Here is a 25,540-nt window from a genome sequence, read left to right on the forward strand (position 1 = left end):
GCTAGCTTGCTATTGCTAGCCTCTCCGAAAGTGCCAACCCTACCTTTAACGTTGATGAGTTACAAGATTTTTAAGGGAGACAGACATAAGCCAGGGACCGTGGGCAAAGATAAACTCTAAAAGCTTTTATGGAAATATTAATTGAGTGCTGATGGAATAGTGGTTTAAGACCCTTTTAGACAAACTACATCATATGTACGGGGAAAAACGACCCATCACCATAAAGAAAATATTCAAAATTTGCTTTTAGAGGTCATCAAACAGATAAATATATTTTTTTTACACTGACTCATGTCTGCACATTCTCTAGGAAAGCATAATAACGTTCTACATTAAAGTAAATACCCATCATTCTCTCATCTTTCATTTGAATGACTTTTAATTACTGCTTATTGACTTTGGTCACAGAAGCATTGAAAATGTAATACAGCCACTTAGTCAGCTGCACTACCCTTTCAAACACAGACAGCTCAATCAACAAAAGCTGTAGTCCAAGAGGCTTTATGTTTCATTAACTGCAGATTAAACATCTATCGTACTAGTGGACTGAGCAGGAAGTTATGCTGAGAAGGTTAAATACATGATGTGGGATGAAGGGTCAGCGATCGTCTCAGACAATAAGTAAATACAAAATAAACATTCTGAAAATACTGCTTCGTGCTGTGAGAGTTGGATTCAATACCTGCACAGAAAATCTATAAGAGTGATGCTCATGGATTATTTGAAGTCATCCCCATTTACACAGTTGACAAACCTGTTTCCACGTAAGAGTTAAAAAAGGTAACTGGGACCTTATTTCTCATAATTGCACCTTTAAATCTCACAAACGTGACTATATGTGTCACTTGCAAGTTGCAACATTACTCTTACTATAAATTAGATTTTATCTCACAATTGTGACTATTTCTTGTAATTGCGACCTTTTTTCTCATAAATGTGACTTTATGTCTCAATTGCGACTTAATATCTCATAATTGCAATTTTAACTTTGTCACAATTTCAACTATTTCTCGTAATTGCAACTTTATTTTATTCGAGTTTTGACTTCATATCTCAATGCAATGTGACGTTCATATTGCAAGTGCAGTTTTAAAAAAAATGTACTTGCATTGTGTATCACTAGTACCCGAACTAAAAAGAATTGCTCTTTGAACACAACCTACCCAGTGATGAACTCTTGCTCTGAATTCAGACTGAATGTGAGATATAAACCATACAGATGTGGGTTTCTTGATCAAAGGTAGTGATTGGTGATCACTAATTTATTGTGTATTTTTACAAGTTAACTGGTTTAGGGTATTGCTGTGAACTTTGCAACACCTAATGGTGTGCGGACACTTCCTTTGTACAGGTCAGCTAGCAATGACACCAAAAAGCGAAAAGGCACCAAAAGTGCAAACCTCAGAAAACCACAATGTTCTCGGTTCTCATACATTGATGTTGTTGCTGGTGCATGCACGGCTTTCAATAACATTTCGTCTGTTGTAGCTTAAGCAGACATCAGACGTCAATAAGCACAAGGCATACCACAAGATGACGGAAGCAAACAAATCCAGAAATATCTGGTTGAATGACATTTTAAAAGCTGTGCATTATGTGAGTCATTGTCAGAAAACATTGCAGAACTGCCCAGTTCATATGCAATGGCTAAAAAAAAAAAAATTGTCAGAAGATGAGAAAATTAAGGTGATAAAGAGCATGTAAAAAAGAAAGAAGAAAAACACGTCTAATCACACTTGATTTGTTAATTTTACTTTTTTACACAACAAGTGTATAAATCTCATTGTCAGTAATTAAAGTTTTAGTAAAGTAACATAAAATGGATGGCATATATTTTGTCAACTCCCACCTTTTATGTATATTATGCATAAATTATACAGTACTGCGCTACTTAAACTCAGGGCCAGGGCTCAACATTGAAGGCAGCAGGTAAATCTTGATAATTTAAAGAGATTTGGAGCGGCTTTTGGAGGAAAATGCTGGTCCATTTAGAGACTGGGTTTTGAAGTGAATGATAATGTGTTTTAACAAAATGTGCTATCCATTTTAACACTATAGTATTATAATTTAACTCGTCATAATATATATATTTTTTCGCTGTCAGGATGTGCTGCCTTTGTAATTCTCTTAAAGGCGGCTTAAGGAGCAAACAGATCCTTTATCAGAAAAACAGAACAGCTTACATCCACATATAGATTTGCATGTAGGTCTGACTTTCAGAAGAAAGAAACAAAGAAACGAAGAAAGGGCAATGATATTCTGTAGATAAATATTAGCCTAGTAGGTATTTTATGCGGAGACATCAACTTGCAGTGACAGGAGGGTGCAAGACTGCTCTAAAGCTCGGGGGCGGAGTTGGCAGAAAGCTCTCGGGGAAGAACTTGTGAGTCAGTTTAGTTGAGACTCAGGGCAACTGTGGACTACACACCTATCACGAGCAAAAACATAGGACAGTATTTGTGGAAGATCGCATGTGTACCGGACTCAGGCGAGTCAAAATGTAGGCTATCCTGATCCGAGACGCGCTTTGGATATTTTGGAGACGCGTAACAGCGCATGAAACATACATGTGGAAATGATGATCGTGGGATCTTTGACATAGATTGGGGAAGTCAGCATATCACGCCATGCGTCTTGAGCGCGTGTAAAGTGACCGATCTGATTTGAACATCGACCTGCAAGTGAGAAACAACTCGGTGAAGATGAACATGGACCCTACCATCCCGGTCATTATGTTTATATTTGGCGTGGTCGGGAACATTATTGCTATCGTAGTGCTTCAAAAGTCACGGAAAGAGCAAAAGGAGACCACTTTTTACACCTTGGTGTGTGGACTTGCCGTAACTGACCTCTTGGGCACGCTGCTCGTGAGCCCAGTCACCATTGCCACCTATGTGAAGGGCGCGTGGCCCGGTGGGGATCCGCTGTGTCAGTATTCCGGGTTCATTTTACTCTTCTTCTCTTTGGCAGGGCTCAGTATTATCTGTGCCATGTCCGTCGAGAGGTACCTCGCCATCAATCATGCCTATTTCTATAACCACTACGTGGATCAGCGGGTGGCAGGCTTGACGCTTGCGGGAATCTATGTGTCCAATGCGCTCTTCTGTGCTCTTCCCAGCATGGGACTAGGATCCGTGGCGCTCCAGAAGCCAGGAACCTGGTGCTTCATCGACTGGCATAAAAACGACAGCTCGAACGCCACTTTCTCCTACATGTACGCCGGCTTCAGCTCCGTCCTCATCCTTGCCACCGTCATTTGTAACGTGTTGGTGTGCTCGGCTCTCATCATGATGCACAAGCGCTTCGTGCGCAGGACCTCGCTGGGGACAGACCAGGCGCGCGTCGCAGAGATGAGGCGCAGGCGGAGTTTCGCGCGTCTGGCTGGTGCGGAGATCCAGATGGTCATTGTTCTCATAGCAACGTCCGTTGTCGTGCTCATCTGTTCCATTCCTTTAGTGGTAAGTGGGATTTGATGGCTTTTGGGAAATGACATTGTAGGCTACTTTGATAAAAAGAGCGTGTTGCACAATATGTGTCAACGTGGGATACCCGACCCCGACTGAAAACAACAAAAACTTAAACTAGGCTAAGATGAGTTTCTGGTCTTAACTGATTTTAAACTGGTTTCCCCATTAAAAGTCCATGAATTCACCTATTTTACAAATACTATAGGCCTACATTAAAACTGCAGTGTAAAATTACAAGTGAAAAGTATTAATTATAATATACTGAAAAAAAAGTATATTACATTTAGCAAGGCATTATATAAAATAAATAGATGTTTTTTTTTATAAATTAAAAATATGAAAAAAATAATATGAATATGAATCTTATCCCAACTTATAAATGGGATACTAATTTCCTGTGTAAACCATCCATCATTTCTTAAATTTTATTTTAAAATCTTTTATTTTTTATTTTGTTGTCGTATTATTGGCCTTGCATTGTACCACCTGCATTATTGTCAGTGCATTGTACAGAAATAGACAAGTTTTAATTTCTCAACATTATATAACATATATTAACATTATATAAATTAATGACATATACAGTTAGGATTTATAAAATAAAGTCAGACAAATGCTATCCCATAATGCATGTTTTTTATGTTCATATCTTTTAGTGTATTTCACACTAAAATTTCTTATGTAAACCAATGGTGGGTTTGTCCATATTTGACCCAACCATGGCTTGAAACGACCCTGCATTTTTTAGAGTGACTTAGATTGAAAAGCCCATAAATTTGTCACACACACTCTAAACAACTTAGTGTACAAGCCATCTATTGATTGTTATCTAGTGACGTTCACTGCATAGGATTTGTACCTCTATGATCTGTACCCATGACTTTATTATGTGTTGACTCATAGTGGAAAGACACAACCACAAATCTGATATCAGTGCTCGTATCATGATTGTGTTTGGTGTCGGAAATCAATGTAGAGTGACTATAGATAAAGAAGTAAACGGATAATGTCTCATTTCCTGTCTAGGTGCAGGTGTTTGTGAACCAGATGTATCCCACCCCAGGAGAGACAGCAGAAATGCTGAACACAGACCTTAAGGCCATCCGAATTGCCTCTGTCAACCCCATTCTAGACCCCTGGATCTACATCCTGCTGAGAAAGACGGTTGTGCAGAAGATTCTAGAAAAGGTCAAGTGCCTCTTTTGCCGTATCGGTGGACCGAGTCATGGAAGGAGCCCTACAGAGTTCCACTGCAGTAATGGTGTCCACAGCTCATCGTTTGTCTCTCGTGATTTGCCGTCGCTGGTTCTGCCCGAGCAGCCGGAGGTGATCAGCACGTCACAGACATATTTGTATCCCCTGGACGCGGCACAGGGGTTGGGCTGCTGTGGTGACTCAGTGCAGAGCAGGACGTGTTCAACTTCAACCGAGCAAACCCTTCTCTCAGGTGACTCTCTGGTGGTAGACCTCAGCAGCGGAGAAAATAGAACAGAAACGAGCACAGGCTTTGTGAAAACACATTCGTGCACGCACTCCACCCCAAATGGAGCGCAGCTTTGTTCCAAGCACCAGCCGCTGCAAGTCACCTTCACAGGCGAGACTTTGAGCTTAGAAGAGAGAAGCATATGAAACATGCTGAAAGTGACCCTGGAAAACTCACTCAGTTCAGCAGAGCAACATGTCAGGAGGGGGAAATACATTTCAGGAGCCTGATTTGAGCGTTGCCAACAGAATCAGAACCACTCAGACCGAATCGAAAGAAAAAAATCCTAAAAACTCATGAGAGTAAAATGATGGGATGGTTGAGAGAAAATACACCAATCAGACTAAACAAAAAAGTGAAAAGAGAAATGGTTACTGAAGTAGGAAATAGAATGTTGCTACATGATGGGGTTCTGGAAAGGGTGAAAGAGCAGAGGAGGATGATGAGGCAAACTGGCTTCGTTTTCTGGGAACTGTTTTGTTGAGCAACAGGTTATCCTGCATAATCTAGACAACGTGGCGAATGACAGAGCTTGAATAAATGTGTCTATATTGTAAGTTCTTATTAAAGCTATTAGTTTTTGACTAGATAAAATTGCATTTGGCCCCGATTGACTGATTTGACCCAGGGAGAGGGGATTTTTTCCGACTCTTGATTAGATCGGACGGATGACCTTGTGGGTTGTACAAGCGATCAGATATCTGCTGCTCTGCTTCAAGTTCCCTTTTTCAGACATTCTTCATTAGGTCACAAGTTCAAGTAACCAGAGTGCCTTGTTAGCTTTTCTCATGCTGGAACTCGTGGTTTGCAATGTCATTTTTCTTATGTTAAGGTGACCAGAACACTGTATTTCCACTGATGCATAAAAAAAACCTGTTAACTATTTCAAAACTTATATAAGATGTAGCTAGGCATAACTGTGCAATTTTTTGGAATTTCCATAATATGTACAATATTCTGTGAATTAACCAAGCAATGCCATATGTTTAATGATAGTAATACTGTCACAAAATATATCGGTACCGAAAACACATTATACAATGTAAGAGCACATGATACACAGCATATCATTGTCAAGAACGTTTAGGAGGTGAAATTGTAAAAGCTATTAAGATGTTGAATATCTTTTGTTGTCATAGGTTTTGCACTTTTAAATCCTTGTAACCACTGAAAAAAATTCAAACTGTCAAAATCGATCACTAAGGTCTTGATCAGTCAGTGGCCGTCAAGGAGGAACTGTTGAGTTCATCTGTAAATATTGTGATGTTAAAATGTGAACAGCTTCTTATTGTAATACTCTTATTTATTTTAGTTGTTTTGGACAATCTGTGGACTGTAGTTATTTCTTCTCTGTGAGAAGGTCAGGTTTGACATAGTTCTACCCGTGTTGAAGCAGTTATATGGTTTTTGTTTCATTTCACAATTGCGTGCATCAAAACAGTATGAGACATGATTTAAACTACATCCTCTGCTGCATGTATATAAATGATTCAACATTACTCTGTATGTTTTCACCATTTCATTTTCACATTTTTCAAACACATGAATTTCTAACTTTTTCTTGCTTATTACCCTCAATGTGACCCTTCAGAATGTGCAATGGCCAGCTATTTTATGCTGAAATAAACTATCGACAAATAGAAAATTGAAAACAAAAACAAAATTTGTTGTTGCACTCTTCAATATTAAAGCAGAGCAGCATTAAAATAATTGAACGATCCCAGTCCTTCAAGTATTACAAATAAATTTATATATATCAGACTATCACAAGGGGGATGGTTATCAGAAACATATCTAGAACTTTTTGAAACCTTGATTTAAAAAAAGAAGCATCTTGCATTCAAACAAAAAATTGAATTTAAAGGATGAACAATGTATTATGTCCAGAGAAAATCAATTAACAATGGATCTCTTTGCAAATTGAAAATAATTACTAATGAGACTAGACTTTAGTCCAGACCAGTATTCGTCAGAGATGTGCACACTCATCCTATTCACAGGGTACTGCAGGTCTATAGCCTATGTGGAAAAATACAGATGACCCATAATGACCCAACAAATTTTCAAATGTAATGTTTCCACTGTGTCAGCAATCCTTGTCTGCTTTGTTAAAAAGGGCCAGAGCTCATTATCTTTAAAAAAAATCATTTTAATAAATGACTGGTCAGGGTAAGTCATGTTATACCTCTTAAATTGTATGCATTTATTCTTGCATTTACATCCTTAAATATATAAACTCTGGCGTTCCTTTTGATTTGTGGGTCAAACAAAATCAGTCCCGTGATCACTAGGATATCATCATGATCCTTACACGATGATCAATGCGGAGGGACAGATCTGGATCGACTGTAGACATCCCATAATTCTATTATATCATGAAGGGAAATCAGTTCAACTCTCCACTGCAAGTACTCTCAGCATGAATCACGCATTTGTGCACTTGCTATGACGTACAAACTGCCACCTGCCCTGCACCTAAACGTATAGGTAAATAAGAACTGACAAAAGCAATCTTTCACTGCAGTCCTACCGCAGCACAGTCCATAGGACTCATCCGTTCCAGGCACCTCCCTAAACCATCATTACCGAATATGTTAGTGTCCTCATTTATTTGAATCAAGTATCAATTAGTAGAGAATTAGCGGGAGACAGAAGGATGCTGGAAGCTTCCGCCAGGTCCCACAGGTGCCGAATAAAAAGCATTAGAGACGTAAATCCCTCGGTTTGCTGCCCACGCACACAGCTGGACAGTATCAATGCAGATATGAATGCCTATGAATGATGGGGTTAGTGCCAGTAACAGACAATCATCTACATAAAATTGTAAGGCTGTGCGAGTTTGACCACTGCACGTCTTTTGCAGCATCTCGTGAATGACACGGCGTTTTAAACATGCACTACTCACGTTAAAAGTTGTTAAACTTTAAAAAAGTTTTACTTTGTTTCACTGACCTGTGCTTCGTGTTTAACCGCAAAAAAAAGAAAGAAGCATTTTTACATTCCACTGTCTTTTCCATTGTCCCTTAGACCAGTGCTTCTCAAACCTGTCCTGGGGATGCCCCAACACTGCACATTTTGTACGTCTCTACATCTAACACACCTAATTCAACGCACCAGCTCATTCGTAGAGGCCGCAACTTATTGCCTGCTTCAGATGATTTCGGCAATCCTATAAGATCATTACAAATCAACCTGTACAACATGGATGGACCTAATAAACTGGGTTACATGTGTAGACTGTACGATGATGACGTATTAAATCGTGGGCTATGACGCAAGATGGTATAAAATAATAAAACGTGATCAGCATGTGCTAGTGGTAAACAAACATAGCAAGATGAATCACACTTTGGCATTTTTGGTTTTTATGTGCGCTGAAAAAGTGGAGGAAGCGAAAGAGAATACGGACGCAGTCATGGTCAGTTTTGGGGGTAACTCATTACAAGTAACTTGAGTTATATAATTACTTTTATCAAGTAACTAGTAAAGTAACGCATTACTTTTAAATATACAACAAAATATCTGTTATTTTTCAAATAAGTAATGCAAGTAAGTTTCCCTTGTATTGACTAACAGCTCTCCTGTCCTGTTGAGAGAAATCGTGAGTAAGTGCAGAGGTGTTGTGTGTGCTATGTGAACATGAGGTTATTGTAGTTCTAGACTAAATGTGAGCATACATTTACTTGTCCTATTCTTCTGTTCCAGAATAGCAGCAGAGTGGAAAGGCTTGTTTGTTTGAACTGCGCCCTCGACTGTACAGGCGTGAATCTGCATTTCCTTCAGCCTGAGGCTTATTCATTTCACTTTTGGAGTGAAAGGGCCTTTACATATGCCAGATATAGAACTTTTTTGTTGTTATAAAAGCAGACAAACTTACTCCTTTTTTAGGGAGTAACGGAATATTGTAATGCATTACTTTTAAAAGTAACTTTTCCCAACACTAGTCATGGCTAAGGAAAAGAAGCTAATTTGGCATGACAATCTTTCAAATGGAGCTTGAGGTAACCATGTTGATAAATATGCCATTTCATGTTGCATTTTTATTAGCTAGTCAGTAGACGTAGGTCGTAGCAGCAAACACACTGAGATGATCATGCTAAATTTCTGACACTGCCTGAACATTATCGCAGACTATCTTCTGTCGCAGGACAGTGACAACGGCCATCTTTGAACTTCTCTAATACGATTTAAAGAGCCACGACCACAGAAATCGGCACGATTGGTCATCTTTCATCTGGGACAGCCTGAAATAGTACAATGTGTGCCAGGCAGAAAATAGGTGTGTCTGAGAGACATTCGGTGGTGGGGCTTTCTGTGTGAATGACCCCTTTTGGATCAAAACCTGTTGCACATTGTTTTACCAAAAAAATGGTCATTTACGCAATACATTTTTTGGAATTTGAAAATGTGAGAAGGAGGGCAGTCGATGAAAAAAAATTATATTTTAAACAATTTCAGAACGTGCAAGACGCTGGAAAAGATGCGAGCAGAATCGCTAAACATGTCCATGGCGTGTTTACACGGAAAACCAATGGAAAAGTGTAATGCAAAAATGCGTTCTGTGTAAATGGACTTTATGTGGAGTTTAAAAACTATGCGAGGTCTAGAGGTGCATTTTTAAAAGCTAAACCTCTTTTAACTTTTGCATTTCTGGATTTTTAAAATGCCATGTCATGTGTAAGTCGAAGCGGAACAGTCAAACATGTCTGTCTTGCATGAACAAGAACAATGGAAAAGAAGCGCATTGGAATGCAAAATGCACTCTGATCTGTGTGAATAACCCAGGCCTTAGACAGGAATGGGTTACATAGAGATTATAAGAGTAATTTCACCACCCAAAAAAAAAACAAAAAAAAAAACACTATTATAATAAAGCACATTAACTAATGGGCTGTTTTCTACTATCTCTCTAAGATGACAAACAGACAATAAATCATATCACTCCCTGCATAACTTCTCTCTTCTGCATGACCTTTAGCTCAGAGTTTAACCAGTGACTATAATACTCCTACTTCATTTCGAAGTAGCACTAACTAAATACCAATAGTCTGTAAATAGGTAATGGAGCAAGTGTGTTTGTGTGTGTGTATCATGCTCTTCCCTCTCAGTCCGGGCACATCAGAGTTTTACGCTACTATAACAGCACTCTGGTCCCAGCGAGGGCTCTCATCTCACATAAAACGAGACTTGAAACAAAGGCGACTGGGAATGACATTCCTAATCAAGTGCGTACATTAAAAATAGATTTCTCTGCTATTTTGAGAACTTAAAAGCGATGAAATAACAACAGAATGCTTCATTAAAAGGAAGGAATTTATGCTCTTGTTTGAGTGAAAATGATCCAGAAGCATTTCAGATTCTTCTGGGAATCTGGTGCTCACTTTACAAATTCACTGGGGATAATTGAACAACTGTGTTGAACAATACGAGGAAGCCAATCAGAACCCTGGATCATCAAATCAACAGTACATACATAATCTAAACAAAATACACAGATGAGGAGACACAAAAACAGCCTCCATTTCCCTCAGAGTCCTCTTGCCTTGACTAAAACACTCTGTGAGGATGAAGTGGGTTTGTTGTCATCCTCGACGACCACCTCTTTGGTCAGCCCACATGTGTCCACAACAACCGCCATTTTCTTTAAGTCCTCATATTTTTTCTGTCTATCAGCCATGGCTGTGCAAGCCTCAATCACTTCATCGCTTTCAAAATCATAATCGCTCTTTAGCTCTGGAGCTTCCACAAGGAGCCTCCGGGCGTCTTCTTCCTGTGTCGCCCTTTCACGGAGAGCTTGTTGCTTTTCCCGGAGCTGTAAGGCCCAGCCTAGGTCTTCCTCCCAGAGGAGGCGCTCAGACGGATGCAGGTGCAACGCCACTTGGAAGGACCGTACAGCCTGGAACACACACAGGGAACATGAAACATACACAAAGGTGAAACTACATGCAAAATGCATAGATTTAGATATACCGTACCGTTCAAGATTTTGGGATCGGTACAGTTTTTTCTTTGTTTCTGAAATAAATCTCTTTTGCTCACCAAAGATGCATTTATTTGATCGAAAATACAGTAAAAACAGTAATATTGTGAAATTAGTGGCCCTACCAGATGTCAGTGGGAGGAGTTAATGTAAATAGCCAACAAGGCAAATATTTGCACTTATTTTTATTCAACAAGAATGCATTAAAAAAATGTATTTCTTTAAAAAATTATTACCCTAAACCTTTGAACATTACTGTGAATGATATAGATATGGGTGATACAGTATACAAAAATGCTATAATTAAAAATTTTCAATGTAATAAACTTTAGATTTCAAAACAACTTTAAACTGAATTAAAAACATGAAATAATTTATATCACTTTTTGCTTTATCAGGTTTTTGTGCTTTGTGACCCAAACTATCCAAAAAAACCTCTGGAGCCTTCTGGGATTACTGAACATGTACTAAAACAACTCCACTTACACAAAAAGCCATTCCCATTTCTTCCCAAAAATCCACTTAAAAAAAATAACAGTTATAAATGAAACAGGCATGTGGTTTAAGCTCAATAAAACTATGGGCTGATAATAAGCCTTAACAGATCACATCATCCATGCTAGCATACAAAAAACAGCAACTGCAAACCACATAATTATGAATGCAACATCATGCCATTCTTTATCACACACACTGAACAACTGTATGCGTCAGATATGCAGGGAGATGTGTGTCAGATGTATTCCACAATCAATATCCAGTATCCACAATATTAAAATGACTGTCAAAAAAGCTAAATATTTCTGTTATGAAGATGGCTTTTATGTGCAAACTGAATTACAGCTGTTTGAGTGCTGAAGAGGTCGTTCAGTCTATGGAGACCTGCAATAACACATGTTCATTTACTTCTGTATGGGGTCTAAAGCCTATTTCCTGCTGTGTATCAGTCACTCTGTTCATGTTACCCAGGAGATGAGGGTATGAAAGGAGGACATTTGCTCTCTGAGCAAATAATGAATTCATAAATAGGATTTAGTGGGGTGTTTTACCTTCATAATTGCCCTATTGACTCAAAAATCTACAAAGGAACGATCAACTCTTTCAACAGAAACACTAGATCACATATCTGCCTGAAAGAGGAAGAATATCAGAGTCAGTGAGAGCCAGAGCCAAGAATCCAGCCCTTGTCAAAAAGAAAACCTTAAATGAGGAATAAAGCCATCTGATGGCTTTGGGAGACCTTTTCTCCTCCAGGGTGCTGATTGATTTAACAGAGATGATTTCAACAGTTGTGATGAAGTCATGGAACAGATTCATTCGATTTTGCTAGGTGACTTGCATATCAAGCTCAATAGTGCTGAATCCTTCAAGAGGTTTGTGTGTGTGTTTGTGTGTGTGCTTGTGTGCATAAACAAAGTTACTTGTCATTTTATGTGGTAATAACAATAGCATTAATGTCAACAGGAAACAGAAATTCATGCCTATTTTCTAAATCGACTACATTCCTAGAGCTTCCGAACAAATGGGTTTTTTTGGGGTGCGGACTGATGGAGCAGTGAACCCGAGGTTAGTTCTAGAGCTCCTTTCCAATTTTAGGGAAAAATCGGGTCCATTTGAGATGTCCAATGGAATTCTTAGGTGCGCCAAATAAACACTACAGACACAGTTTAAGAGTAAAGCTATGCAAAATAAGATACACTGGTGCTTTGCCAGATGAAATGTTTATTCCATGCATCATCTTTTTACTACTTTAATTCATTTTTCTCTAATTCATTTTATAACTGTATAATTTCTCTCTTTTAATTCCTTTTATAACCGTTATAATTTCCCTTGCTTTTATGTTGTGCTTATTTTCTATGCAAAGCACTTTGAATTGCCATAGTGTGATATTTTAATTCCTTTCTATATAAAAGCATGTTGATTAACTGTTTTCATTTTCCTTGCTTTTATTTTGTGATTATTTTTATTCCTTTCTATGTAAAGTACTTTGAATTGCCATAGTGTATGAAATGTGCTATATAAATAAAATTGCCTTGCCTAAATGCATCTTATTGATATTATTGTAATTGATCCATGCACTTTTCATTTTTTAATTTTTGCTTTTTTACATCGTAATTTTTAATAATATATAAAAAATGTCAATGATCTTATGGAGAAACAGCAGACTTACTCTCTGGTGATGTATTTCAGACTCTTAAACCCTGTCCCTACAAAACTGACCGCAAATTGAGCCTAGATCTCATTCAGATCTGCCTCAAAGTACTTTTTTTTTCTTTTTCGATAATTTGTTTCACTCGATGTACATCACTATTTGGAAGAACTGATCTGTTGCTTTTTCAGTTTCACTGCAATGTTAAATAACAGTAATTTCTAAGAAAAACTTTGCTACACCTTTTGTGCAAACATTTATGGAAATATATTGTTGTTACAGGAAAGAAAAACAACTGACACTTAATCACCAGCCTCTTAATTTCTCACTCAAACAAACTGTACAGAACTTTCCATTGGAAAGAACAGTATATTTCCAGAAACAGCATAATTAAATGTGGTGAAACTGATTGGATATTAATCTTACGTTGGCTGGAACGATTTGTACATTGTAAAACAGTTATATGAGCCGTTTTTCTCTTTCTATTATGCAATAATGTGATTAAAAACGGATAATATGAATCAGAATCAAGATAATGCTAATCACAGTTAAATGAACAGAGACAGGCCTCGTTTAAAAGTGATTACAAGTGAGCAACACAGATTCAAAAGTTTAAACAACGCATTAACTTGATAGTGTGAGCTTTACAATGACACAATTTAATAATGTTATTAATCATAAATTAATAATTTACCATAAAGTAAATGTAGATGCTCTTACTGATGTTATACATATTTATTTGAGAATGAGGACTCACACTTTAAGATTTTTTTTAAACTCTGTCTATGTGCAATGAATCAAAGATTTGTGGAGAGGAACTTGTTTATTTCCTTTGAGTATGTTTTGGACAATTTATATAAAATTCCACTTAAAGCTGTCCAAACACACAGGAGAGATGTACAAAAGAAAATTAATAAAAGCAAAACCTTGTCTAATAATATGTCAGTAAGGTTTTAGGAGGGTTTTAACGAAGAGTCAAATATCATAGCAGCATTTCTAAGAAAATCTGTTCCATGATCCTGCAAAAAAACTAAAGCCCTCTTAAAAATCATGGAACGGAGATCACGTGATGCTTCGTACTTGATGCCTGCAGATCTTTAGAGCACTTGGCACGCTCCCTCGTTTATTCCTATTTAACAGGTTAAACTTTTAAAGGGGTCATGAACTGGCTTTTTAAAAAAAATTATATTGTTGTCTGAGGTCAACTTATGACGTTCGCTTGGTTTTTACATTCAAAAACATCAAAATGAATAAGTAATGGGCTATTTTCTACCCTAGTTTTGAGCCTAGCTCAAAAACGCTCGGTTTTTATGGGCGTCTCGCATTGAAGACTTGGAAGTAAACGCCCACTGCTGTGAGTGGATAACAGTTTTGCATAATAATGAGTTTCAACTCACTCGTCAGTGCACGTGGGGGAAATTGTTTTGAAAACTTCCGATGTTGTAAAATGGCAACCGGAATGATTCGCCCATACATGTTCGACCCAGAGTCCGATCCCGAATCGCAGGACAATGAACCAACAACACCTCAAATACAACGGATACTTCAGCCTGTGACAGCATGGTAAGTTATTGTTAATTGTTTATGCTACTTCTAATGTAGGCTATCTTTAATGTTTTTATAGAAATTTTACTCACATAAGTGTGTTGCACCATTCCTGTCGGATCCAATATAGAAGGCACAGCACCGTTTTTCAATCTTAATCGGTCTGCAAATCCTGTCTCGACCTGTGTCTTGTTTACAAAACAGTCCTCGGCGAAATGAAGCGAACAAACGGACAATGTTTTACCCACATCAGCTGGAACCTCATTAAAAATAAATTTTAACCATGCATTCCTATTGGAATCCAGAGGAAGCTTATGCAGCGACTGTCTTCTTCCACAACCAGGCACTGCACAATATTTAGTAAACGGCATGTTTACTGCTCGGTAGCTCGATCCGGTTTGTCATCACGAGGTAGGCCTATGTTATTTAGCTATGCCTGTAATGCGCAAATCGGTGGGCGGGGCTAAACCGGCCGTGTTGAAGTAGGCGTTGATCTTCTTCTGCGGGGGTGGTGTTTTATCCTCTTTGACGTCATAGTTCCCCAGTTTGAAAAACGAGTCGTTTGCTGAGCCTGGTGTCAATAAAAGCATTTATTGGACTAACAAGGACGTTTTCAGTTCTGAAACTTACAGGATATTCTTATAATATGGTGACCTCTTAGATGTCAAAAGCCCAAGGAAAATTTGATTTCTCAGTTCATCACCCCTTTAAATTGGACATTCTAAACATACGTTTCAAAAATATGAATGCCAACAAGAAAGCTGCACCCTCGCCAGCGAAAACCTCGACTGGAAAACGGATGAAACCTTCAAGTTGCAGCGAAGACTTGGCGGACGCAATTTCGCTGGCATTAACGAAGCAACAAGATACGTTGGAAGAAGTTGTCTGGAATGCAGAGCATAGATGACCGTCGTGCGCAGGATTATCGACAAGGTGGACCATGTGTCCAACGCGAGACGAGGCCTGAAACAAGACGTAAGTCGGCTGCAAATCAGATATGTCCAAGCTTCAGGTAAAGCTGGCAGAATTTGGAAGATCGAGACAGACGCAATAACGTCAGGGTTGTTGGTTTTGCACCGAACCGTGAGGGAGGTGACACAATACGCTTTCTCCAAGAAATGCTTCCGAAGCGGATCCCTTCGCTCTCAAACAGGCCGATAGAGATCGAACGAGCCCATGATAAGTAACCAGCCAGTTTTACTGGTAGGACTGTTCTTGGAACTGTGTGGTCTCTAGGACACCTTGACATTGTTTTGGATAGGCCTACGAATAAGTCCAAATACTGCATCGTCTTTTAAGCAGTCTTAAGCTTGGTATTTGGGTTTTAGGATTATTTTATGTTTTGGACATCACTAGTTTTCGCAAGTAGACTATTCAATGCAGAAGGCATGCTTTCAGTTGAAAGTGTAATGGTTCTGTTGTCCCAAGTCTACACATGGGAGGAAGCAGGTGAGTCTCAGATCAGTGGGTAGTGCGAGACTGTCACGGTTCCGATAAACAAATTGGGGAATAGCCAGCGGTCGGGGGGAGGGGGAGTTTCATCCTACCACGTATTTCTTCTTTTATGTTAGTATTGAAATGTGCAATCAAAGAATCTGTGTCCAAAAAAATTAATTTTTTGACCTTTAATATAGGTAAAGTTTACAATCTCTTCGATAATTGTTAATATTTCAATTATATCAGTCAACATCAGAGGTTTAAATACCCCCATAAAGACAACAAAGTTTTTGCATAGTTTACGCAGACACTATAGATCTCACTTTAGTTCAAGAATCTCAATTAAAAACAACAGATGTTGCTATTTCTGTAAAGACTTTTTGAACATAAACCTTAATAGTGTAGATAATCACATTATGGTATGGATGGCCACAAAAGGCTTTATAAGAGATTTTGTTATCTCTTTTTCATCAAATTTAAACAAAGTGAGAAAATTACAAATTTACGAATTAGAACAAATTTGCCTCTCCCAAAAGATAAAGTTGACGAAAAAATTCTCAAGATCTGTTGAAAATGTATTAAAGAGCTCCAGGTCCAAACTAAATGAATTGCTTCAAAGAAAAGCTGAATTCATTATGCATAGAGTCCGGCAGAATTATTATTGCAGTGGACCCAGTAAGTTATTGGCTTTACAACTCAGACAAAGTGAAGCTAGGGCTGTTATTGATAATATTTATTCACGTACAAAAGGCTTAGTAACCAATCCTAGAGAGATACACAACACTTTTGCAGAACATTTTACAGAGTTATATCAACCGAAGAATAGTATCTTTGAGTGTCATACATTTCTACATAACATTGATCTACCACAATTAACTCTAAGTGAATCTGAACAAATGGGTCAGCCTATAACACTTAAGGAGCTGTACACTCAAAAAAAAAAAAGTTTTTGCCTCTTGTTAAATTTAATTAATTAAAAAAAGCAAAAGTAACACGAGCCATGTTTAATATTTTTTCACAACTTAATTTAATTGTGTTCAATCAACCTAATATATGTAAAACTGAAGTTTACTTAATTAATTTGTGTGAAAACTACATGAATCATTTTTGTTGACAACTAACTGGGCAGTGGATCTGTAGTTCCCAGCATTCTTTGCAAGGGACTGTATTAGAAGGGAAAATTTAGGGATTAAAGTGTTATTTTATGTGTTTTTCATTAAAATGGAAAGATGTCATTAGTTAATGTTAGTGTTTAATGTTCAGTTATGTTAGAAACTTAGAGGACTTTCTGTAATGTTTTTGAATTTTGTGGTTACCATTATGCAGAAGAGTGACGATTGTGTTTAGGCTGTGGGTACTCAGTATACACTACATATACATTAAACCTCACTCACAGACCTGCATAAATCTAATCTAATCTAATATTACTATATTAAAAGTTGTTTGAACTAAATTGATCGCTAGTAGCTTTTATCATTGGAAGTAACTGTAGAGCCAAATTAGTTAAAATTATAATGTTGTCGATTTTAGGCAGGACAAAAATTAAATCTAGTCAACTTGACAACTTTATCTAGTAGGAATGGCAATTATTTTAGTAGTCTTGATTAAATGATTAAGTGCATACAGCAAGATTACAACAAATCCTTTCAAACAAATTAGATTTTGTTTGTAAAATGTAAGTCAATTTTGAGGAAAAGCTTTCCTTAATTTAATTAAGTTCGTTCAACAGCTTATTTTTTGAGTGTATGCAGCATTAAAAATGTCAAGAAAGGGGAAATCCCCTGGGCCGGATGGGATCCCCCCAGAATTAATCTTACATTTTTGGGACATATTAGGACCAATTATGCATGCTGCAATATAAACACAGCAATGCAAAACTAAGGGACATTTTGAAAAACAAATGAATACAGCTGTAATCTCTTTAATTCCAAAAAAAGATAAGGACCTTAAAAAAAATGTAAGACCAATTTCTTTAATAAACTCGGACTTAAAAATACATGCAAGGGTCTTCGCTCAACGTCTTGGAAAATATATCTGCAAATTAGTTCATACTGATCAATCTGGCTTTATTCCATAGCATTTGGTTGCAGACAATATACGTCGGTTGCTACATGTAATTAATAAAAGTAAAAAAAAAAATTCACCATGTGCAGTTTTATCTTTAGACGCAGACAAAGCTTTTGACAGATTAAATTGGGATTATTTATGGAGGGTGCTAGGTAAATTTGGTTTTGATAAGGAATGTGTTAATATGGTCCGGATAATTTATGACAATCCATCAGCAATTATAGCAACAAACGGCTTACACTCCCAACCTTTTGATATCTTGAGAGGAACAAGACAAGGATGCCCCCTGTCACCAATGTTATTTGCATTGTCCCTCAAACCTTTAGCGAAAAAAATAAGACAAGACCACATCTGTTTCATATCAATTAAGGGTACCCAACATGCAATATCTCTCTACACAGATGACATTTAACTGTATTTTACAGATTTTTGTGCAATACTAGAAACGTTTAACAGTTTTGGGAAATTTTCTGGATACAGGATCAATTGGTCCAAATCATCTCTTTTACCATTAAACCAAAAAGCTCAGATACCAAGAATATTCAGATACCATCAGTTTATTCCAATCACGAATCAGATAGTTTACCTAGGGATTCTTATAATGTCTTCACTAAAATAAATTATACATATAGATTATGATAAAGTTTTTCAAAAGCTTAAAAGAGATATTGACAGATGGAGGTCACTTCCTGCATCATTGCAATCCAGTCTCGACTGTGAAGATGAATATATTACCCAGGGTCAATTTTCTGAGTGCCATGATTCCCTTGCCACCTCTGTTAAAATCGTGGAAAATACTTTACTTTTAATTCAGACTTTTCTCTTTGGAATGGCAAACAACCAAAGTTAAAATTAGCTACATTGCAACGAACCAAGGCGGAAGGAGGTCTCTCCCTTCCTAATTTTGAGTTATACCATAAAGCGTTTCAATTGCGTGCCGCCAAGACATGGTTTGACTCTTTGGTTTCCACACCTTGTAGAGAAATGGAAGCAGCAATTGTCAGACCAATTAGACTTGAGGATGTCATTTTCTCTGGACTTTCTTTAAAGAACAGCAAACAATTATTCGGCCCTATTGGTGACAAACACCATTAACACATTCAGAGCAGTGGAGAAATTATTAAATTACAATAGCAAATGACACCTACAGACTCCCCTATGGCGTAATAGGAACATTAAATGGGGTTCTGAACCATTCACGTCAGAACAGTGGTCCAAGCAGGGAATAAAGACTCTTGCTGACATGGGATGGTAATGGTATGGTTAGCTTTCAAAATATAGTTGCATCTTTTAAAGTCACTGTAAAGGCAATTCTAAAAAATACCGGATTTTTTGGGCGGGGTTAAAACGGGGGCTCGATGACGCACTGGAGCCCCTGAGCTCCTGGACATGCCCCTACTTGATGACGCACTGGAGCCACCGAGGCTGGCCCCTCCCCTAACTATATTATAGAGCACATTCACATCAGTTTGCCGCTCAATCGCGAGTTACTGTCAGTATTATTAGTTACTAAAGCCCACAGTATGCCTTCGTCACGGTAACGCGTACTATCTGGATGCGGTCACTTACAAAACAAATCGGTGTCCTTATTTAAATTTCCGAAAAACGATCACATCAAGAAGAGGTGGATTAATTTTGTGGAGCTGAGGATCACAGCCAAAACCCACCTCTGTAGTGATCATTTTACACGGGATAGTTTTATAAACTTTAGTCGGAGACAACTGGGATTCACTGATAATCCACTGTTACTGGTGAATGGGGCCGAACCGACTATCTCCCGACTCGGCCTTCATCCTCTCGTCGCGCCAACAACTGGTGCCATCATCGGCAGTGCATGCCCACCAATGAGTGTAAGTTGCCTTGTGTGCTTATGTTATAATTATAGTAGGTAGTCCACAGTAACTCAACGGAAGCTGTCCCGGGAGTGGGGTGGTTTCAGCGCAGCCAGTGGACACGCCCCCAGCGTTTGAGAGCAGAGACTACTGCTCATTTTTTCAAGATTTTGATAGCTTATTTTATGTATTTTTATGATTCAAATTTGGCTGGGTGGCTAATAACACATTTTTCTGTGGTGTGACAAACTCAGAACACATACTTAATTTTGACTTTACAGGGACTTTAATGTACCTGCATCATCCTTTTTTTTGTTTTTGCAACTGCGTTCAGCCCTCAGAGCATATGGAGTTCCGTGGGGAACAGCTCTTGAAGCACACTCAGTTCACAGCTGGTTCTTTAATCCCACTCAAAGAAGTGTAGTATCAGCGGTCTATACTCGCCTTCTTGAAGTTAAGCAAAAACAATTACCACTGAACACAATTTGGGTAAAGGAGCTATTTGTAGACCATATAGACTGGGCGACGGTATGGAAAAACATATTCTGTGCATCAAAAAATCAAAATCACAAATTAATTCACTTCATAGATTGTACTGGACACCAAAAAAACGTTTCCTCACTAAATTATCTCCAAATCCTAACTGCAGTTTGTGCGCCTACCAACGAGGGGAAACATTCATGCATATGGTTTGGGAATGTGAGAAGGTTTGTGAGTTTTGGGAAAAGATTACATCAGTACTGTCTGATATGTATAGGAAAAGATATAGGCCTACCAGTGCAACCAGCTGTGCTCCTTCTAAATGATGATTCCAATTTAGGTTTCACTGAGATACAAAGAAAGATCTGGCTGGCTGGCAGGTCTAACATCTGCCAAAAAGATAATTGCGCAAAGATGGCTCCCTCCTAATAGTTTATCCGTGCGACACTGGCTATGTAAGTTTCATGATAAAATGAGATGTCACATCAAGGGGTTTTCCTCTTAACAATAAATTTGACAAATATAGTAATGTTAGAACTTTCAACAGCTAGAATAAATAAAGCTAGACCCTCAACCCTGGAGGCATGGAAAGCTGCTGCAGATGAACTGACAGGAAAGCTTCAAGACGGAAGAATTTAGAATTTGCAATTTGAAAGGTTCTCAATTTGAACTTGTAAACCTCTGATGATCTGTGTTATTATACCTATCCTTATACCCATCTTAAGTTTCTCATATTGCAGTATGTATCTGTGTTTTGTATTTATGTATCGATTTTTTTTTTTTTTGGTAATTGGTTTTGATTGCAATTTTATTACAGAGATCAGTGGCTTGGACCTGGGGTCCGCTGGGGGGTTGGAGGGGTTCAGAGGGTCAATTTTTGTTCTGTTATTGTGAAGAAACCTTTGGGTAATTGTATGTGATCCTCTCTATGTAAAATCAATAAAAAAAAATAATCCCTGCCCCCCCCCTCCCCCTCTTATTGACTTGACATGGCATGCTCAGCCCAAAGTAGTAAAATATTTTTTCAAACTCTAGCCAAGATGTCAAGCTCAGTGTGTGCGATGAGTGTTTAGATTACACACACACACACACACACACACACACACACACACACACACACACACACACACACACACACACACACACACACACACACACACACACACACACACACACACACACTAGTTACTAGCCAAATAACTGTTGGATCTGCAAAGTTTTCTTTCATTGAGCATTTGTGTCTAATGCACACAATCACACACAGGTTGGGGCATGTAAGGTGTGGCAGTGTTCCTCTTCAAGTACTCTTCCATGCTCCTGGGCTTGGATGTACTGAACTACACACCTCATCACAATGACACTTGATCTGAGTGATGGATATGTGGCAGAAGAACTCACACACCTCATACTGACTGACAAAGATGCAGAGCCTGATTTCATAGAGTGCAATATCTTTGTTGATCCTGGAACAACATTCCAATCAACCAATCAGTTTTAAGGGACAAGTTTACAGTTTATGTTAAGTTTAGGCATACAACCATGGTTAGGTGATTCTACATCAGTGATATTCACCTATCCTTTCCCTCTGGTTTTAGGGATAACTTATGGGTAGGGTTAGGTTTAGGAGTAGAGATGTAGTTAGGATAACATTTTCGGACAGGAATGTTGTTCCAGGTTCGCATCTAACATGCGACAAAGACACCGATACCATAACAGGACTGGAAGACTATAGGTTGTTCTGTTTACAATGGAAGAGATGCCTCAGTATGCTGAATAAACTGCTTGTGTGGAAACAGTTCATCACCTAATAAATTGCCTCCCGTGGTTGGCTGTTTATACAGGCTAAATATGGGCTACTGATGGGCTACTTATAAAAAAAAATGGGGGGATTTTTATAAACATTGATTAGGCCTAAAACATATATAACAACTTTTATTTTTAAGTTAACTTGTGTGTTGTATAGTGTATATAGTAATATATTGATGTTTCTGTCTATATCAGCAGTAATTTTCACAATAAGTGAGAAAATTTAAAACATTTGGTATCAATATTTTTATGTAAGACACTTATACACTGTGTGCTATTAAAAAAACAAGGTCGGTCCAACTGTAATCAATGAACAAAGCTATTACTTATTTTTAGTGGGTTCTCTTAAAAAAGAAAAAACAACAACATGATGAAGTGGTTCTATCATTGTTAGGACCCGTTGGGGCTTATTTAACTGTATACATACTTATAGCTTAAACAGGTCTTTCTGGATTAGTGTTTCCCAACCTTTTTTTTTTTTTTTTTTTTTGCTAAGGCACAATTTTGTTAAGTAAAAAATCCCACAGCACACCACTATTTTGTATGCAATTTTGCACACCACTAAACAAAATTGCACAAATATGCATTGCTTTAAATTGTATATAAATCTAGATATTAGTCTAAATAAAAATGTGTACACACATTTAATGTGAAACTTTTAGGAACGGGTGAACAGGTAGGAACACAATAAGTATGATGTTGTTGGTGATGAGAAAACAAATTTACATATCGGAAACCTTGTATTTAATTAAACACTGTCGTCGAAGTTGGTATTGTGGCTTTATATATTGTAGCTATGGTCAGGCACTTGCACGTGTCATTAATATTAACATTTTATGAAATTCAAGCTAAAATTTAGTTAAGTTATAAGGTTTTGGACTAGCGAATGAAATAGTTTGTCACTGGAACAGGCGCATTTGAGGCAGTATGAGCATCGCATTACGTTTTCATCAACGTATAAAGTTTATTGTAGCTATACTGGCGCTTTCTTGCTGAAATCTCATCATACAAAAGATGAAGTGCTCTGCACAGGATATTTAAAACACTATATTTGCTTCTAGACTAGACGGCAAAGACTAACACTATTCTCCGCTCTTCAAATTCAAAAAGACGTTATGGACAGTGTTTCTTGAATAAATCAAAGGCTGTACTTACGCAAACATCAGTTATTTATTTTCCCTTGCATTGCAAACAGGCAGAGATCTCTTGCGTGTGCGGTACATTCTAAATGTTATGAGGTTTGACCGACAGTTTGAGAAGCCAATGGTTTAGTCACAACCTCTTTTAAATATTTTAATGGTTAAATATTTGTAAAACGCACATACAGACTTAGAGGACGACCAATAGCATTCATTTAAAACAAAAACAAAAAAACAATGACGAAATATAGAGATTCAATGTTTCGGCCCAACAGTGCAATGATATAATCTTATTTGTAGCATTTGTTTTAAATTATGTTTTGGAATTTGATAATTTTACACGGCACACCTGACAACCATAGCGGCAAAGTGGTTGGGAAACACTGGACTAGATAACTGACTATGATGTAGCTCATACTTACTAGCTCCACTTCGCCAAGACTTATTTGTGCGCGGCCCAGAGTTTGCCATGCCTCCCACCAAAGGGGGCGGAGTTTGGTGGCCATCTCTGCAGACTGCACAGCCAGGAACACCTCTTGAAGGGTGATCAACACCTAAGGATTACAGATTAAAAGGTTATTGACTCACCTCTTGAAACATTATCAGCACATTTTTTTTTGAATCTGAACAGATTTTAAAACACCGGGCATCACACAGTTGCCAACTTTGTAAGTTGTTACAGAAAAAAACCGAGCATCATAAACCAAATGACTGAGGATCACACAATACCAGACTTTCAAGTCATTCTGAACACAACAAACTCACACAAAAACACGAGCCTCGCTGCTAGGAGACGCATGACAGATGAAAACAGTATGTGTTCTAAAATCGACTTAAAATATCAAACATGCTAGTCTGAAGCAAAAAATACACTATTTGATTTTCAGTGAAATCTGTCTCTGACTGCTCAAAATATTCAGACTGGCTTTGACTTTTGGCAACTACCATTTGCTCCTCCAGACTGCAAAACGGGGCAAAAAATCAGATTTATGCAAATTACAACAGCTATTGTAGAACATTGTTAGCAACTTACATTTTTAAGCATACAACAATTTTATACTGTATACGAACAAAAAAAGTTATTTCATCACAGACCTTATTTTAGTCAGATATCCAAAACTACTGAATAAAAAGCACTTAAGAGAATTTGAGATAACACAACTGAATTAGACTTCAAGTTTGGCCTACAAATTAATGTCAAGTCTAAGTAGCTCAATTCATATCTACTCAGTTACATCAGTTACCAAGCTGATGTAATTTAACTTTTTATTTTAAACCTCAATAAAGTGTTATCACGTTGCTAAACATCCACTTTGATTATAAGAGAGAGACAATATAAATGACAATGAGTAAGCAAACACTGCACTACGTGGCAACACAGGGATGTTTCCATTGTGGAGTTTTATTTACTTAAAGCCTTTAAACTCAGGTCAGACCAATAATCAAAGTAAATACCAGCTTTATTCAACACAGGGTGTTTCCAGGGTAACAGCAGTTAAAGGACAAAACTGAGCTGTAATCTTAGTTTCCAGCAGGTTTGGTTCTAAATTTGCAGGCAGGCTGAAAAACGTTAGATTCACATGTTGAGGTAAGCATCACCACTGAACAGGTGTGTAATAAGCAGATGCTGGGAACATGGTGGGAGAGAAGAAAGGACAAATTGAGAAGGGAAATTAAAAATAAACTTTATGCAAATTCAACTTGATGGTAAACATTGCTTGTAGATTGATCAGGGCAAGACCAGAGCCAAGCAGCTGCTCCAATGTGATCAGATTACTAATGAGAGAGAGAGACACACACACACACCTTCTCATTCTTTTCAGGTGACTCCCCGTATACATGATCATGAAATCAGCCAGGAAAAGGTCACTACTTTGGTTTACAAGAAAGGGAAAATAAGGACAGCCATGTGACCAGCACTGAAACAAAACCCTGACCTACGCTGCACTCAAGTGCTTCTGGGAAATCATAATGACATGATGTACGTTCAAGTGATTTTGTTCAGAATAAAACTGACTGACTGGACAATTTCATATCGACAGGAAGCTTTTAGGACAGAAGAAAAGTAAATCAGCAAAGAATGCACATTAGGTGTTCAGTGGCAAACAAATAAAAAAAAAAGTGCAAACGTCAACATTCACAATGATGTGTTATG

The 25,540-nt window shown here is 37.9% G+C and overlaps 2 protein-coding genes across 3 annotated transcripts in view; one reads left to right on the plus strand and one right to left on the minus strand.

The window, feature by feature from the left end:
* Window positions 1–2,156: 2,156 nt before the first annotated feature.
* On the plus strand, window positions 2,157–6,449 carry ptger4b (prostaglandin E receptor 4 (subtype EP4) b). The gene is made up of 2 exons (XM_077231107.1): window positions 2,157–3,458; window positions 4,494–6,449. The coding sequence occupies exons 1-2, from the start codon at window positions 2,703–2,705 to the stop codon at window positions 5,094–5,096; spliced, it is 1,359 nt and encodes a 452-aa protein (XP_077087222.1). The 5' UTR covers window positions 2,157–2,702; the 3' UTR covers window positions 5,097–6,449.
* The window catches only part of ttc33 (tetratricopeptide repeat domain 33), a 40,409-nt gene continuing 21,107 nt past the window's right edge, over window positions 6,239–25,540 (minus strand). The window contains exons 4-5 of one of the 2 annotated variants that reach the window (XM_077231115.1): window positions 23,808–23,939; window positions 6,239–10,846 (exon numbers count right to left, since the gene is read on the minus strand). In XM_077231115.1, the coding sequence (XP_077087230.1) occupies window positions 10,478–10,846; window positions 23,808–23,939 (501 nt within the window). In that variant the 3' untranslated portion in view covers window positions 6,239–10,477. The remainder of the gene's footprint in view (window positions 10,847–23,807; window positions 23,940–25,540) is intronic. The other variant, XM_077231116.1, reaches the window with a different exon arrangement.

Source organism: Siphateles boraxobius, unplaced genomic scaffold, assembly GCF_051911475.1.
Source record: "Siphateles boraxobius isolate OS27281-9 unplaced genomic scaffold, OSU_SipBor_1 16, whole genome shotgun sequence".
NCBI lineage: Eukaryota > Metazoa > Chordata > Actinopteri > Cypriniformes > Leuciscidae > Siphateles > Siphateles boraxobius.